We start from the raw sequence: 14,422 nt of genomic DNA, 5'->3' as shown, positions 1-14,422 counted from the left end.
CATTTCATTCAATTAAGGTCCTGTATTAATTCATTTAATAAACGTTTGTGTCTCTGATGTGCTAGCCACTGTGCCAGTAAATGGATATAGCTATGATCTGACTGGCAGAGAAAATCCAAACTAGTGTCTTCCGTGCCATGCAATAAGGGCTACATTGGAAGGCTGCACAGGGTGCTACTGGAGCACAGAAGTGAGTCAGAGACTTCCCACAGACACACACACGAGCGGAAACAGAAAGTCTTTATATATCACCATACTGTCAAGGAACACCGGCCGGGAGTTAGGAGGGCTGGGAACTAGGAACGCTGTGAAACCGAATAGCTGTGTGATTTCAGAGGTTATGTTGCTTCTCTGTTTTAGTTCCGAACTTGTACTAATATTTCTCTCCCTTTTGCTCTTGGTGGGAAAAGCACAATTTGGGGTCAACAGATTCGGCTCAGGTCTAAGTCGCCTGCCGGCACCACGTCGCCAGGAAACGACGTCTCCCGGACACCTTCCCTCCCAGTCCGGGCTCTCTGCAGGGATTCATGCCGTCACTCTCCCAACGACCCCCGGGGCACACCTCCGGCAGATGCTAAATATGCTGCTCCTCGGGAGCAAAGATGACCCGGGGGACCAGGGGAGGACCTTCCCACGCGCAAGACTCGCTATCTTCCCAGTGCCCCAGAGCCAGGGACCCCACCGCCGCCTGCCCTAGAGCCAGGGACCCCACCGCCGCCTACCCCAGCCCACCGCCGCCTACCCCAGCCCACTGTCGCCTACCCCAGCCCGCCGGACCACCTAACCTGCTCACGACTACGACTCCTCAGGTCAACTTGGACACCGCCGGAAACGGAAATTCACAGTGGCGCCGACTCGGCGGAGGGAAACAAGAAGACAGAAAAAAGAGACCGGCGCCTGGAGGACCTTCAGGGGAAAGCTGGAAGGAAGACTCCCCAATAGCCGAGTGCCGGCGCCGGCGCCGGGTCCGCGTCCCTGCTGATTCCGCCACACCCTGATCTCGGAATCCGCTGTCTCGACTCCCGCGGTAGCACTCCCTAGTTGGGTACACCGAGCTCGCCCGAGTCCTCGCTGAAGGGCAGGGCAGCTGTGCGACCTGACGCGGGTCACTTGGTGCCGTGCAAAAAGCCAGAAGGAGACTCATTTAGCAATGAGCTCTGAGTGTGGTCTCTTGTTCTTTTTTTTTTTTTTTTTTTTTTGAGACAGAGTCTCACTGGATCACCCAGGCTGGACTGCAGTGGCGCGATTTCGGCTCACCACAACCTCTGCCTCCCGTGTTCAAGAGATTCTCCTGCCTCAGACTCCCAAGTAGGTGGGATTACAGGCGCCTGCCATTAGCCCGGCTAATTTTTTAATATTTTTAGTAGAGTTGGGGTTTCACCATGTTGGCCAGGCTGGTCTCAGGTGATCCACCCTCCTCGACCTCCCAAAGCGCTGGGATTACAAGCGCGTGTCACCGCGCCCAGCCGGTCTGTTGTTCTGTTTAAGCAAGACACTACATTGAGTAGTGCAAACCAGTGGGCATTATGTTGTTATTTGTAGCTCATTCTCAATGCTAAAGAGAAAGTCTTGTGAAGCACGGCCCCCTTGAACTATACTGGTACGCAATTTTCCTTCTTTAAGTGATAAGCAATCTCAAATCGAGGCCTACGGGAAGGACGCAGTTGTTTTTGTTATTCATTTCTAGATGTGAACTGGAACGTGCCGCCCTTTTTCTTCTAGCCCCATCTAGAAGTGCAGTGTTGGTGGGAGAATGTATTCTTCTCTGGGCTTTTAGGACCATTACGTATGCTGGGGAGCCTGGCAGTTGGCGCCAGGCCTGACCCCTGACAGTATTTCCTTCAGCTCCAGCATTTGCATTCTCACTGCTGAAAAGCATTTGGCACTCAGTTTGCATTTCTGTATTCATAAGTGTTAATTATTCACGAAAACAAACTGTGGGAAAACTAATTTTATAAATCACTTTACTAGATTGCGTTTTCCTTCCTTGCTTTCATCCTTTTAGTTGGTAATTATACAAATAATATAATTCTAAGTTCTCTGTGTAAAAATATTTAAACAATACGGATAAAGAACATCACTTTTTAATTCAGCCGGCTGGAACGTTAGGGATATGTTGGGAATTAGGGGTTTGGTGTGAAGTAAGGCATTTTATTTTGTTTACATGGGTAGCAAATTGCTTCAACAAGTTTATTGAATATTTCATACTTTTGCCACTGACTTAAAATTTTATATGGATTTTCATTTTATATTGATTGCCTGTATAAAATAAGACTGTAGTTTCTCCTGCTCCACTGGTGAGCTTACTCTGCAGTGTTCTGGTGGCCATGTTTATAGTATATTTGATGCCTTCGAAGGGAAGCCCTCCTGAGCCCCATTCTTCTTTTTTTTTTAATTACACCTGTTTCTGAACAAGAATATATGCACATCTTCGATTGAAAAAGGACAGAAAGATGGGTGGTGAAGACTGCTAACCCCATCTCCACTTTGCAGAGCTAAGCGCTGCTACCAAAGATACTCTACTCACACAGAAGCACAGGACTCTCACCCACACATACCTTTCTAAAAATACTTCATTAAGTAGTTTCATTAGTCTACTCTTAGATGAACTTGGATATCATGTTATATTAAGTATCAAGTTATATTAAAAACTTCCTTTTTAAATAGTGGCAGAAGACAACGTTGAGTCTTCGCATCCAAGAAAATTATAAAGCCTCTTCCTGTCTCAGGCTCTGTTTTGGTGACATGCTCAAGTCTTATAGTAGATTTTAAGACACTCGTGAATGGGATGTGTATGTGCCTTGATTTAGTAGAGCTTAAATACTTGTTGAAGGAATGATAGCTTTAGGCTGAACTAGCTCTACTTTTGTGATGTTATTTGTACTTACTTGATGTTCAATCCCTACACTGTTTTTTCCATCAGAAAATATAGTCTACTTTGCCGAGCATGGTGCCTCATGCCTGTAATCCCAGCACTTTGGGAGGCCGAGGTGGGTGGATCACCTGAGGTTGGGAGTTCGAGACCAGCCTGAGCAACATGGAGAAACCCTGTCTCTACTAAAACTGCAAAATTAGCCGAGCGTGGTGGCACATGCCTGCAATCCCAGCTACTCAGGAGGCTGAAGCAGGAGAATTGCTTGAACCCTGGAGGCAGAGGTTGCGGTGAGCCGAGATCACGCCATTGCACTCCAGCCTGGGCAACAAGAGTGAAACTCTGTCTCGAAAAAAAAGAAAAAAAAGAAAATATAGTAGACTTTATTATGTTTTCTAGGAACAGAAAGCTGAAAAAGTGAGTGTTGTCTCTATTGGTAAAAGTGTACCTTAAATACATTCATACACACACACACTCCTAATTAGCATTAAATGAGAATGTGCTTTGACTGTAATTCATTATATTTGTTCAACAGAGAAATTGGACTTGACATTTCATTCTTTCAATTACTCCCTCTTAGAGGATATTAATGGACACGCCTGTGTCACTGGTAAACCCATCAGCCAAGGGGGAATCGATGGACGCATCTCTGCTACTGGCCGTGGTGTGTTCCATGGGATTGAAAACTTCATCAATGAAGCTTCTTACATGAGCATTTTAGGAATGACACCAGGGTTTGGAGATAAAATATTTGTTGTTAAGGTAAAAAAAAAAAAAAAAAAAAGTTTCTTTAATAACTGATAGACATTAAGTAAAGTTTTTAATGTTTTTAGAATTGTAATTTTAAAATTCAGTTATCTCGCATCTCTTAAATTTTAGAGTGGTGGTTTTCAGAGTAATAGATCTTTTGTTTTTTGAACCTTGCTATGATTCATGTAACTAGAACTGATTTAAGTATCTCTCAAGTAGATGTGAAACTATTACCAACTATCACCAAATTCAACCAAAATATTGGTCAGTATTCAAACTTGAAATTGTATCTAGAAGGGCAAGTCTCTTAACATAACTCTCTAAGTTTTGTAAGTATATAAAAAAGTTTACACATTGATCCAAATTTGTTTCATGTGTTAACATGTATTTTACTTAGGAGAATCTTAATTAGGTTGAAATAACTTTACAACAGAAGTTGTAGCTGGGCATGGTGGCTCATGCCTGTAATCCCAGCATTTTGGGAGGCCAAGGCGAGTGGATCACTTGAGGCCAGGCGTTCAAGACCAGCCTGGCCAACATGGTAAAATGCCATCTCTACTAAAAATAGAAAAATTAGCCAGGCATGATGGCGGCGCCTGTAATCCCAGCTACTTGGGAGGCTAAGGCAGGAGAATCACTTGAACCCGGGAGACAGAGGCTGCAGTGAGTCGAAATTGTACCATTGCACTCCAGCCTGGGCAACAGAGTGAGACTCTGTTGCCCAGGCTGGAGTGCAGTGATGTGATCTCGGCTCACTACAGCCTCCACCTCCCAGGTTCCAGCGATTCACCTGCCTCATCCTCCCAAGTAGCCGGGATTACAAGCACGGGACACCACACCTGACTAATTTTTGTATTTTTAATAGAGACGGGGTTTCACCGTGTTGGCTGTGGCTGGTCTCGAACGCCTGATCTCAAGTGGTTCACCTGCCTCAGCCTCCCAAAGTGCTGGAATTACAAGCATGAGCTACCATGCCCGATCGTCACATTCTTAAACAGAGAATTTTATTATTGAAGAGAAACCAGTTAGTACATTGTTTCTTTTGGCAAAAGAATTTTGAGAATTGCTTCTAAATGAACAGAGTGTGGATTTACATTGGTCAAAATATGACTCTTGCTGTCTATACCAGGACTTTAATTTTTGTGTCATGGATAATTGTTCTTCACAGGGATTTGGTAATGTGGGCCTACACTCTATGAGATATTTACATCGTTTTGGTGCTAAATGTATTGCTGTTGGTGAGTCTGATGGGAGTATATGGAATCCAGATGGTATTGACCCAAAGGAACTGGAAGACTTCAAATTGGTATTAATACATTTTTATGGCATAGACACTAAATATAAACATTTAAACTCTGGTACAGCTATTAATTGTGATTTTCAATCAATGGCAGCAACATGGGTCCATTCTGGGCTTCCCCAAGGCAAAGCCCTATGAAGGAAGCATCTTGGAGGCTAACTGTGACATACTGATCCCAGCTGCCAGTGAGAAGCAGTTGACCAAATCCAACGCGCCCAGAGTCAAAGCCAAGGTGACAACATTATAGAAACCAGAACCAACATTATCAATGTGAATGACGTCAGGGGGTCATAGAAGAGTCTGATTGAGTTTTCTCTTTCTTTTTAGCAGCTTTATTGGCATATATTGCATATACCATACAGTTCTCCCATTTAAAGTAAATAATTTAATGGCTTTTAGCTCCCTGCACAGAGTTGTGCAACCATTACCAAAAGAAACGCATCTGCCTGACACTCCTATAAAAAAATTTAAAAACCTAGATAAATAGAAAAGTAAAAGGTAGTTTTATACACTTTGCAGAGCAAAATAACCTCTATTTAATTTTAACTGAAGCTGTACTTCTCCCCACAGGCCCTTGTTCATATACGCACATCTCTTGCCCTCAGTGGAGGGGATTTGACGGTGTTGTTGGCATTTCTCTATGTTCCTGACTCTCTTGCAGATCATTGCTGAAGGTGCCAATGGGCCAACAACTCCAGAAGCGGACAAGATCTTCCTGGAGAGAAACATTATGGTTATTCCAGTAGGTCATCTATATTGATTAGGCTTTGTATGTACTTAGAATCATAATTGTCTTTTGCAAGGAATTTGGAGGAAGAGAGGAATTATTAGTCTCCCAAGCTATATGGAGTGAATTCATCTTTATTTCACTTTTGAGAAAATACAGTAGAAGCATGGTTAATTCTAAGCCTGTCACTTTTCACTGTGATCTAAATATTTATTCCAATTTCACGGTCTTTACTGAATGTCTTTAACTTTCTAAGAGTCTGATTATAGAAATGTGTGCTGTGTTAGAAACACTATTCTAACTTAAGTTCTAAGATTTTCTGTATGATTCCTAACCTTATGCATTTCAAGTGCCCCTTCTGGCTTCACTCAGAAAACTAATATGAGGCACACATGCTCAGGTTTTTTGGCAGGTAAGCATGAGTCTACACCAAAAAGTTATTAGAAATTAGTGTGGGCTTGGAATGCATTTTAAAGAACCCCCTTTGCTGAAAGTACGTAAGACATTTAATGTAACTGAAATGGGCTACCCTTAGGTAATAGGAGAAAGAATCCTGTCTTCTGAGAGGCCCTGTGGATGGACCAATCCAATTGGTTGGTGGGCAAGCCATTTAGTCTGAGAACTTCTGGTAGAGAAGAGGCTCTAATCAAAGATTATTAACATTCATTGATTAATAAGCCAAAAAATGATTTTTTTTTTCCCTAAATAGAAAAAGCGTTAGATGGAATTGGGCGAGGTGGGGAGGAGTGTTAAATTAAGTGTGAAATTCCTGATACTAGCCAAAATATATTTGTGATATTTGAAGTTCAGTCTGCCTTGGTATTGAACCTAAGGTCTTAGGTTCATTTTAAGCTTTTACTAAAACCATCGTCTTCTAATTTCTTTGGTGTCTTATTTTTGTGTATAGGATCTCTCCCTGAATGCTGGAGGAGTGATAGTATCTTACTTTGAGTGGCTGAAGAATCTAAATCATGTCAGCTATGGCCATTTGACCTTCAAATATGAAAGGGATTCTAACTACCACTTGCTCAGTGAGTATCGATAATCTTGTTCACCAAAACTCATCTTTTGAGCCAGCTAAAAGGCTGTAAAAAGGTCCACTTAAGAGAACTTATCCCTTTGGGAAAGAATTGAGTCTCAGAAAAGAAAATAATATTTTGTCTCATGAAACTTAGACCAAAAATGCACAATGTCTTTCTGGATATTAACTCTCCCATATACTTATATCCAGATTTTTATTCTGTGATGTAATGTTCACAGAATATAGTCTACAAATTGATTTTTTTTTTTCTTTTTTTGAGACAGAGTCTCACTCTGTCTTCCAGGCTGGAGTGCAGTTGTGTGAACTCAGCTTACTGCAGCCTCCACCTCCCAGGTTCAAGCAATTCTCCTGCCTCAGCCTCCCACGTAGCTGGGACTATAGGCCTATGCTGCCATAGCTGGCTAATTTTTGTATTTTTAGTAGAGATGGGGTTTCACCATGTTGGTCAGGATTGTCTTGATCTCCTGACCTCGTGATCCACCTGCCTCAACCTCCCAAAGTGCTGGGATTACAGGCATGAGCCACCACGCCCTGCCAATAGTATTTATTTAAGTGTGATTTTAAAACCCCACTGCCAATACTCATTTCTGTCTCTGGTTGCTCTTAGTCAAGGCCTATCTAGTGTCAAGAATTGTTTTTGAGACTCCTGATGAGAATACTTGTTTTTCTTTGACTAGAGTAAGCTCCACAGTTAAGAGTAGAATTTCTCATCAAGCTGAAATGAGACCAAGACCTCCTGCTGAGCTTCTCTCCTCAGCCCACTGTGAGAATCTGGGTGAAGTGTTCCATCTGTTTCCTTTTCTTTTTCCCCCAGCATTTTCTTTTTAATAGAGCCAAGGAAAAACCCTGGTAATGGGTGTTATGGAAACACAGCAGTGACCTAAATCCACATTTATATAGGAAATTGACAATAATGTGTTTTATTCCTTCTTGACAGAGTTTTTTTTTTTTTGAGACAGAGTTTCATTTTTGTTGTCCAGGCTGGAGTGCAATGGCACAATCTCAGCTCGCTACAACCTCTGCCTCCCTGGTTCAAGTGATTCTCCTGCCTCAGCCTCCTAAGTAGCTGGGATTACAGGCAGGCATCACCATGCCCAGCTAATTTTGTGTTTTTAGTAGAGGCAGCATTTCACCATGTTGGTCAGGCTGGTCTCGAACTCCTGACCTCAAGTGATCCACGCGCCTCAGCCTCCCAAAGTGCTGGGATTACAGGCGTTAGCCACCGTGCCTGACCCTTCTTGACTGAGTTTTAAATGATTAACCCTTTTATGTCATTAGAACTCTCTGTACGTTTTTGGGTTACGGTTACTGTTTGGGACTACTTTTGATTCTACTTCATTTTTCTTTTCTGTTAGCAATATCTTGATATCTCTCTCTTTTTTTTTTTTTCTATAGTGTCTGTTCAAGAGAGTTTAGAAAGAAAATTTGGAAAGCATCGTGGAACTGTTCCCATTGTACCCACAGCAGAGTTCCAAGACAGGATATCGGTGAGTGTGCTCACCCCACAGTTGTACTTTACACATGCTCCCTGCTCTTTTGTTCAGACAGCTGGTTAGATGGATTTCATTTATGGCATAGTCTTTGTAATTAGCTTGACAGTAAGTGTGTGACGTGTGTTTTTTACCTTCCCTTTTCATTACATTCTAAAACTGGAGTAAGAATCCTAATGACTACTAACAAATTTAAAATAAATAAATTTGGTATTTTTCACGCACATGTTTTAACAGTGAAGGATTATTATGTACTTTAATTATCTTAAGCTTCAGAGAAATAGGAAGAATTGAAAAGTAAGCATTAGACTGAACTATATGGGAGTCCAAGAGTTTGAGACCAACCTGGGGAACATAGCGAGTCCCCATCTCTGTAGAAAGAAAGCAAGAGGCCAGGCTCGGTGGCACACGCCTGTAATCCCAGCACTTTGGGAGGCCAGCGCTGGCAGATCACGAAGTCAAGAGATAGAGAGCATCCTGGCCAACATGGTGAAACCCGTCTCTACTAAAAATATAAAAATTAGCGGGGTGTGTTGGCACTCACCTGTAGTCTCAGCTACTCGGGAGGCTGAGGCAGGACAATCACTTGAACTTGGGAGGTAGAGGCTGCAGTTAGCCAAGACTGTGTCACTGCACTCTAAGCCTGGGCCACAGAGAGACTGTGCACCCCTCCTCCACAAAAAGAAAAGAAAGGAGGGAGGGAGGAAAAAGGGAGGGAGGGATGGAGGAAGGAAAACTTCTTTACCAGTAAATGATGAAAGACATGAAAAACAAAAGTCCATAGCACATAAACCTGGGGAAAAAATTTATCCTCATTGTTAGAGAAATACAAATTTAAAAAGTGTTTTTTTAATGTATTAACCAAAACAATGAATGTATCTTATGTTCACCATGTATATGGTGAAACAGTTGTACCTTTATTCTAGTGACAGTGCAGATCGGTGCAGCTCTTTGGAAAATGTGAAGTTATTAATGTGTTCCTGCCCTTTGGTGCTATGATAATCTCCCCTCTGGGAATTTATCCTAAGAAAATAATTCAAAAGAGGAGGAACCACTCCATGCACGGTGATGTTACTGAAACTATGTGTAGGCCGGGCGCGGTGGCTCACGCCTCTAATCCCAGCACTTTGGGAGACCAAGGCAAGTGGCTCACCTGAGGTCAGGAGTTCGAGACCAGCCTGGCCAACATGGCGAAACTCCTTCTCTACTAAAAATACAAAACTAGCTGGGAATGGTGGCGCATGTAGTCCCAGCTGCTTGGGAGACTGAGGCAGGAGAATTGCTTGAACCTAGGAGGCGGAGGTTGCAGTGAGCCAAGATCGTCCCATTGCACTCCAGCCTGGGCAACAACAGCGAAACTCCATCTCAAAAGAAAAAAAAGAAACAGTGTAGACAGTTTTTAAATTTGGTTTTATTTAAAGTTTAAGGGCAGGGAAATGACTGAGTTATAATATATCTTATAATACATCCTAGGAAATATTCAGTCATAGTCTAAGAATATATTACAATGGCTAAGTTATCATATATCTTCTTAAGAAATATTCAGTGATAGAAAACCGTTCTGAGACTGTATTGCAACATGGGAAAAAGTTAAAGGTTTTGTTTTAAAGAAAGAAAAAATGCTTTAGCCATTCTAGGTACTAACCATTCCCCTAAGTAAGGCTTCCTTTTTCCTACAGTGATGTCTTTGTTCTGGTCCTTCTATCTGGAATACACCAATCCCTATCACTGCAGTTCTGTGGCTGTCTCTGAAAGTCTCCTGTGTGCCACTGTTTCATACATAACATCCATCCCAAGTGGCTAGTAGTGCATTGGAAGGGCTTGTGCTGCTACTGCTGCTGTCAGAGGGCTGTTCACCACTCTCTTTGGTCACCCCACTGCCCAGCATATGCCTTGTCAGTTAAAAAAAAGAGAGTGTTCTCCACCTCTCTCTCTTATTTCCCCCCTGTCCCTGTTTGGCTCTATCAGGACCCACATCATGACCCTGCCATGTTTCCACTGTCCCTCATCCCCCAGCACCCTCACTTCCCTCCTTATCTAACTTAAATTCCATGCTCCATCATTACAGTCACTCCCCGGTCTTGTTTCCTTCATCATACGCCCTTGTTAACACCTAAGCGCTGATTAAATCCCAGCAGTCTCTTCCATGCCTCTACCCTGTAGGAGGCCTGCTGGCAGTTCACATCCTAACCACTAACCTGAAGTACGTGCTCAGAGCTGCCCAGCAGTCATACTGCTTTTCTGTGTTGCATTCATTCTGCCCATCTCCTGAGCGATTACATCGTATTTTCTCCTCTTCTTGCTGCCCTGCACTCCAGCTCATGACCTGCTATCTGTTCACAGATAAAACTGAGGCAGCCTGGGAGCTTCCACATCTGCCCAGCTCCTGGTAGCTGGGTTACCTTAAGAGTGGTAGTGAGTTAATTATCCTTAATTTTTTAAAAAGCATTTCAAGAAACAAATTAGGAAAGAGAGAAGCTGACTTGATGGTGAAGTCCCTGGATCATATCCTAACTCTAAAAATAGCCATCTGTAACGTTGACCAGCTTCTCTGTTCCTTAGTTTCCTGTTCAGTAAAATGAAGAAGCTGCTAAGATCCATACAGCTTTAAAAGTTGCTGGCAGTACTGGATACACAGGCAGAATTCTACCCCAAAGCCGCTTTGGGGTTTCATCAGATTCCTTTCTGTGTTCTGGGTGGTGTCGTGTCCCTGTTCTCTGGGGAGCCGAGGTGAACACACCGTGGCACGAACAGCGTAACACATTGCTCAGAGCATCTGCATCTCCGTGAGTGGAGGGTGCTCATCTCACTCCATGCCCCCATGTCTCTTAAGTCCAAAAACTGTCTTCATTGTTGTACCGTAATCTTATTTCATGAGTATTTGTTTGCTGTCAAATATAATAAAAATAAATTGTTACTTGAGTATCAAGATACTGTATCTTTGATACTGTACAGAAATGACATATCTTTGCTGAAAGACAAAAAATTCTGTCTGGACTTAAGAATCCTTTGTCATCTTATACAGGGACACAAAGCAGGTCTTTGTGGTTTTGTTAAATGTGTGTTCTTTTTCCCTAATAGGGTGCGTCTGAGAAAGACATCGTGCATTCTGGCTTGGCGTACACAATGGAACGATCTGCCAGGGTATGTGTGCAGATGCTGTTTGCCTTCCTGCTAGTCACATGAAGTACAGCTCAACCGTGTTATCTCAGCCACCAGACTGTGTGTGCTGATAGAAAATAGCAATCTGTTCAATGGTCCTCATTTGTGTGTAGCAAAACACATGCTTTTTGAGTCTCAGATGATGAGCAGTTTTTTTAGAGTCTTCAAATACGTTTATGAGGCTTTGGAAAGAAATAATAAGGCTGATTTAGGAGGTAATGACGTTGGCAGCTAGCCCAATATCAAGTAGTTAGCCAAATTGGGTTGTAGCTCAGTGCGCCACTATGTTATAGCTACAGGAAGCTACCTTACTGTAGAATTTGGTATAAGCACAAGTTGTTTTGACTGCTTGATCCCTACTTTAAGGCCTCAACCACAGTGTGAGTCCCGTTTTCCTAATTTCTTCTTGGGTTCAGATTCTGTCTGCTTGGATTTATGATGAAATAGCATAGGCAGATATTGATGAAGAAGGTGATGCTTCTTAGTGCTGTTGTTTTTCTTGTTAATTTTTTATTGAGATAGGGTTTATGTCCTATAAATTCATCCTTTCAAAGTATAAAATTCGGCATCCTTTACTGTATATTCGAGCCATCACCACTTTATAATTCTAGAACATTTTCATCACTCCCTTCTTTTTTTGGGTTTTTGAGATGGAGTCTCGCCCTGTTGCTCAGGCTAGAGTGCAGTAGCGCAATTTCAGCTCACTGTACCCTCCGCCTCCTGAGTTCAAGCAATTCTTGTCTGTCAGCCTCCCGAGTAGCTGGGATTACGGGTGTGAGCCACAACGCCCAACTAGTTTTTGTTTTTGTTTTTGTTTTTTGACATGGAGTCTCGCTCTGTCTCCCACCGGGAGTGCAGTGGTGCGATCTCTGCTCACTGCAACCACCGCCTCCTGGGTTCAAGCAATTCTCCTTCCTTGGTCTCCCAAGTAGCTGGGATTACAGGTGCCCACCCCTGCGCCCGTATTTTTAGTAGAGATGGGGTTTCACCATGTTGGTCAGGGTGGTCTCAAACTCCTGACCTCAAGTGATCCACCCGCCTTGGCCTCCTGACGCGCTGGGATTACAGGTGTGAGGCACCGCACCCCAGCCTAATTTTTGTATTTTTAGTAGAGACAGGGTTTCACCATGTTGGCAAGTCTGGTCTTGAACTCCTGACCTCAAGTGATCTGCCCATCTCAGCCTCCCAAAGTGCTGGGATTACAGGCGTGAGCCACTGCACCCAGCCACCCCATTGTTAAGTCCAGAGAATCAGGCCCTCCTGTCTAGAGGTTCTGCTGCTACAGTGGTTTGTCTTTGGCTGCCCAAGTCCTGCCTTGAAACACTGAGAAGGTAACTTGGACCAGGCCTGTCTGGGCCTTGTGTGTTTATGGCCTGGCCCCTTGAGTCAGGATCATCTTCACTGCATTTTCTCTTTCTTTTCAGCAAATTATGCGCACAGCCATGAAGTATAACCTGGGATTGGACCTGAGAACAGCTGCCTATGTCAATGCCATTGAGAAAGTCTTCAAAGTGTACAATGAAGCTGGTGTGACCTTCACATAGATGGATCGTGGCTGACTTCCTCACTATCCTCTTCACCTGTAACTTCTGCAGACCTATCACAAGTTTACATGTAACCACAGAAATCCCTTTCTCTCCTGACTCAGTAATAATGGATACCATTCTCAACAAGTCAATCCAAATCAGCCCCTGAAGGAGAAAGAAATTAAGGTTAGGGGAACATGTACAAGCTGAGTGTGAAAGTAGAAATCACCTACACCAGAGAGCCATTTTGGTATTTTGCCTTTAAATAAAAAGTCTCCATCTGGCTGTGCAGCCTTGCTCTGTGGCTTTTCCCAACACAATCAGTGCTATTGCTGGGGAAGAGACAGTCAAGAGCAGTCAGTTGCTTGCTTATTTTGCTCTGGACGAGTCTGGGACACGCTGTAACTTTAACACATTTAAGAAGTAGGTGTGTGGCCTTTTCAGAAGGTGGCATGGTCCTCAAGTGAGTTCTTAGTATTTTATATCAGCAAAATAACTCAATTTTGCAGGTTCAAACAAATATAAAAGCTGTTTCTGTTTATGAATTCTATTCTTTTAGAATAAAATACATATATGCTGCTGTAATAAAATTGTCTTTAATCACTTAACAGGCCTAACCTTGACTCAAACAGTGAATGCCTATAAAAATAATAAATGAAAAAAACTACTATCATAAAACAGTATCATTTATAGCTTATCAGTCATGTATTATTGTCCAGCAAACATTAAAACCCTTGTAGATAATTAAGTTTTCTTCATACCTGCAAAATGGTGGAGGCTATTTTTGTTAAAACTGTCAGAATTTGCTAACTGTAATTGACACATAGTCCAAAGAATGCAGTAACCTTTTTATCATGTTACTAATTGTTCTCTTTGGAAGATCTATGGTGGACTAATTAAACAGTAATTCAAGTAGAGTGTCACAGAAAAAAACCACTTGAACTCCCTGTTTGGAGTCTGGCTGGCTCTGAGCATTGCCAATGGCCCCTACTCACCTGACTTTGTGTCCTCTCCTTTTAGAGGCTTTCCATTCTGCACCCAGCGTCGCTAACAGTGGGCTGAAAACAACCTTGGGCTGAGTGTTTCGTTTGGGAGTTATTTGGCCAGAACCTTTTGAGCAGTAGTGTCCCCATGAAGTGCTAAATAATGTTATGTGTAACAATGAGCTTTTTTTTTTTCTTTTAACTGTAACACCCTTGAGAAATTTCTAACTACTTTGTAACTGCATGGCTTAACCTGGTGATAAAAGCAGTTATTAAAAGTCTACGTTTTCCAAAACTTATGTTTCTTCTCTGTGTTTTTACATGTGGTAGTTTCTCTTTTCATAAGTTATAATACTGCAATTGGATTTCTGAAATGTTTATAGCGACCACCCATATAATATTTCCTTCCACTTTATTGTGAGATGCCCAGATTTTATTCTTGAATTTTTTTTTCCCAGCGCTCTACACGTTCCGAGAAACTTCCCTAGTAACGAACTATAGAAATGATCCCTGAAAGCATAGTCTTTATTCTCGAAATATTTTGTATTTTATTAAATAATATCAACAACT

General features: G+C 42.5%; 2 protein-coding genes across 21 annotated transcripts in view; one reads left to right on the top strand and one right to left on the bottom strand.

Moving 5' to 3' along the window:
• The window catches only part of LOC117082372 (ribosome biogenesis protein BMS1 homolog), a 15,074-nt gene extending 14,161 nt beyond the window's left edge, over window positions 1-913 (bottom strand). For 11 of the 13 annotated variants that reach the window (XR_004436570.1, XR_004436569.1, XR_004436571.1 and 8 more), the window contains exon 1: window positions 763-900. The gene's annotated coding sequence lies outside the window, so the exon portion shown is untranslated. Of the gene's footprint in view, window positions 1-562; window positions 694-762 lie in introns of those variants that run through there. The other 2 variants (XR_004436576.1, XR_004436578.1) reach the window with 2 other exon arrangements.
• On the top strand, window positions 520-14,422 carry LOC117082370 (glutamate dehydrogenase 1, mitochondrial-like). Of its 8 annotated transcripts, none has more exons than XR_004436566.1 (9): window positions 520-971; window positions 4,791-4,928; window positions 5,017-5,154; window positions 5,584-5,664; window positions 6,557-6,680; window positions 8,087-8,178; window positions 10,624-10,687; window positions 11,302-11,325; window positions 12,768-12,861. XR_004436566.1 is itself a non-coding variant. In XM_033209029.1 (9 exons), the coding sequence occupies exons 2-9, from the start codon at window positions 3,581-3,583 to the stop codon at window positions 12,885-12,887; spliced, it is 810 nt and encodes a 269-aa protein (XP_033064920.1). In that variant the 5' UTR covers window positions 3,171-3,289; window positions 3,453-3,580; the 3' UTR covers window positions 12,888-14,422. The 8 variants fall into 8 exon arrangements, 6 of the variants coding, with proteins under 6 accessions (XP_033064917.1, XP_033064918.1, XP_033064916.1 ...); XM_033209029.1 differs by lacking the exons at window positions 520-971; window positions 10,624-10,687 and adding exons at window positions 3,171-3,289; window positions 3,453-3,634 and having other exon boundaries at window positions 11,263-11,325; window positions 12,768-14,422; XM_033209025.1 differs by lacking the exon at window positions 10,624-10,687 and having other exon boundaries at window positions 528-971; window positions 11,263-11,325; window positions 12,768-14,422.

This window comes from Trachypithecus francoisi, unplaced genomic scaffold (genome assembly GCF_009764315.1).
Source record: "Trachypithecus francoisi isolate TF-2019V2 unplaced genomic scaffold, Tfra_2.0 Lachesis_group9, whole genome shotgun sequence".
NCBI classification, from domain to species: Eukaryota; Metazoa; Chordata; class Mammalia; order Primates; family Cercopithecidae; genus Trachypithecus; species Trachypithecus francoisi.
This window is presented reverse-complemented; position numbering and strand designations above follow the sequence as displayed.

Excerpts from the sequence above, each read along its gene's own strand:
- LOC117082370 (XM_033209025.1), top strand. The coding sequence starts at position 603 with ATGACCCGGGGGACCAGGGGAGGACCTTCCCACGCGCAAGACTCGCTA. Across the intron at positions 4,929-5,016 it reads AACTGGAAGACTTCAAATTG|CAACATGGGTCCATTCTGGG; the intron begins GTATTAATACAT and ends AATCAATGGCAG. Across the intron at positions 5,665-6,556 it reads GAAACATTATGGTTATTCCA|GATCTCTCCCTGAATGCTGG; the intron begins GTAGGTCATCTA and ends TTTTGTGTATAG.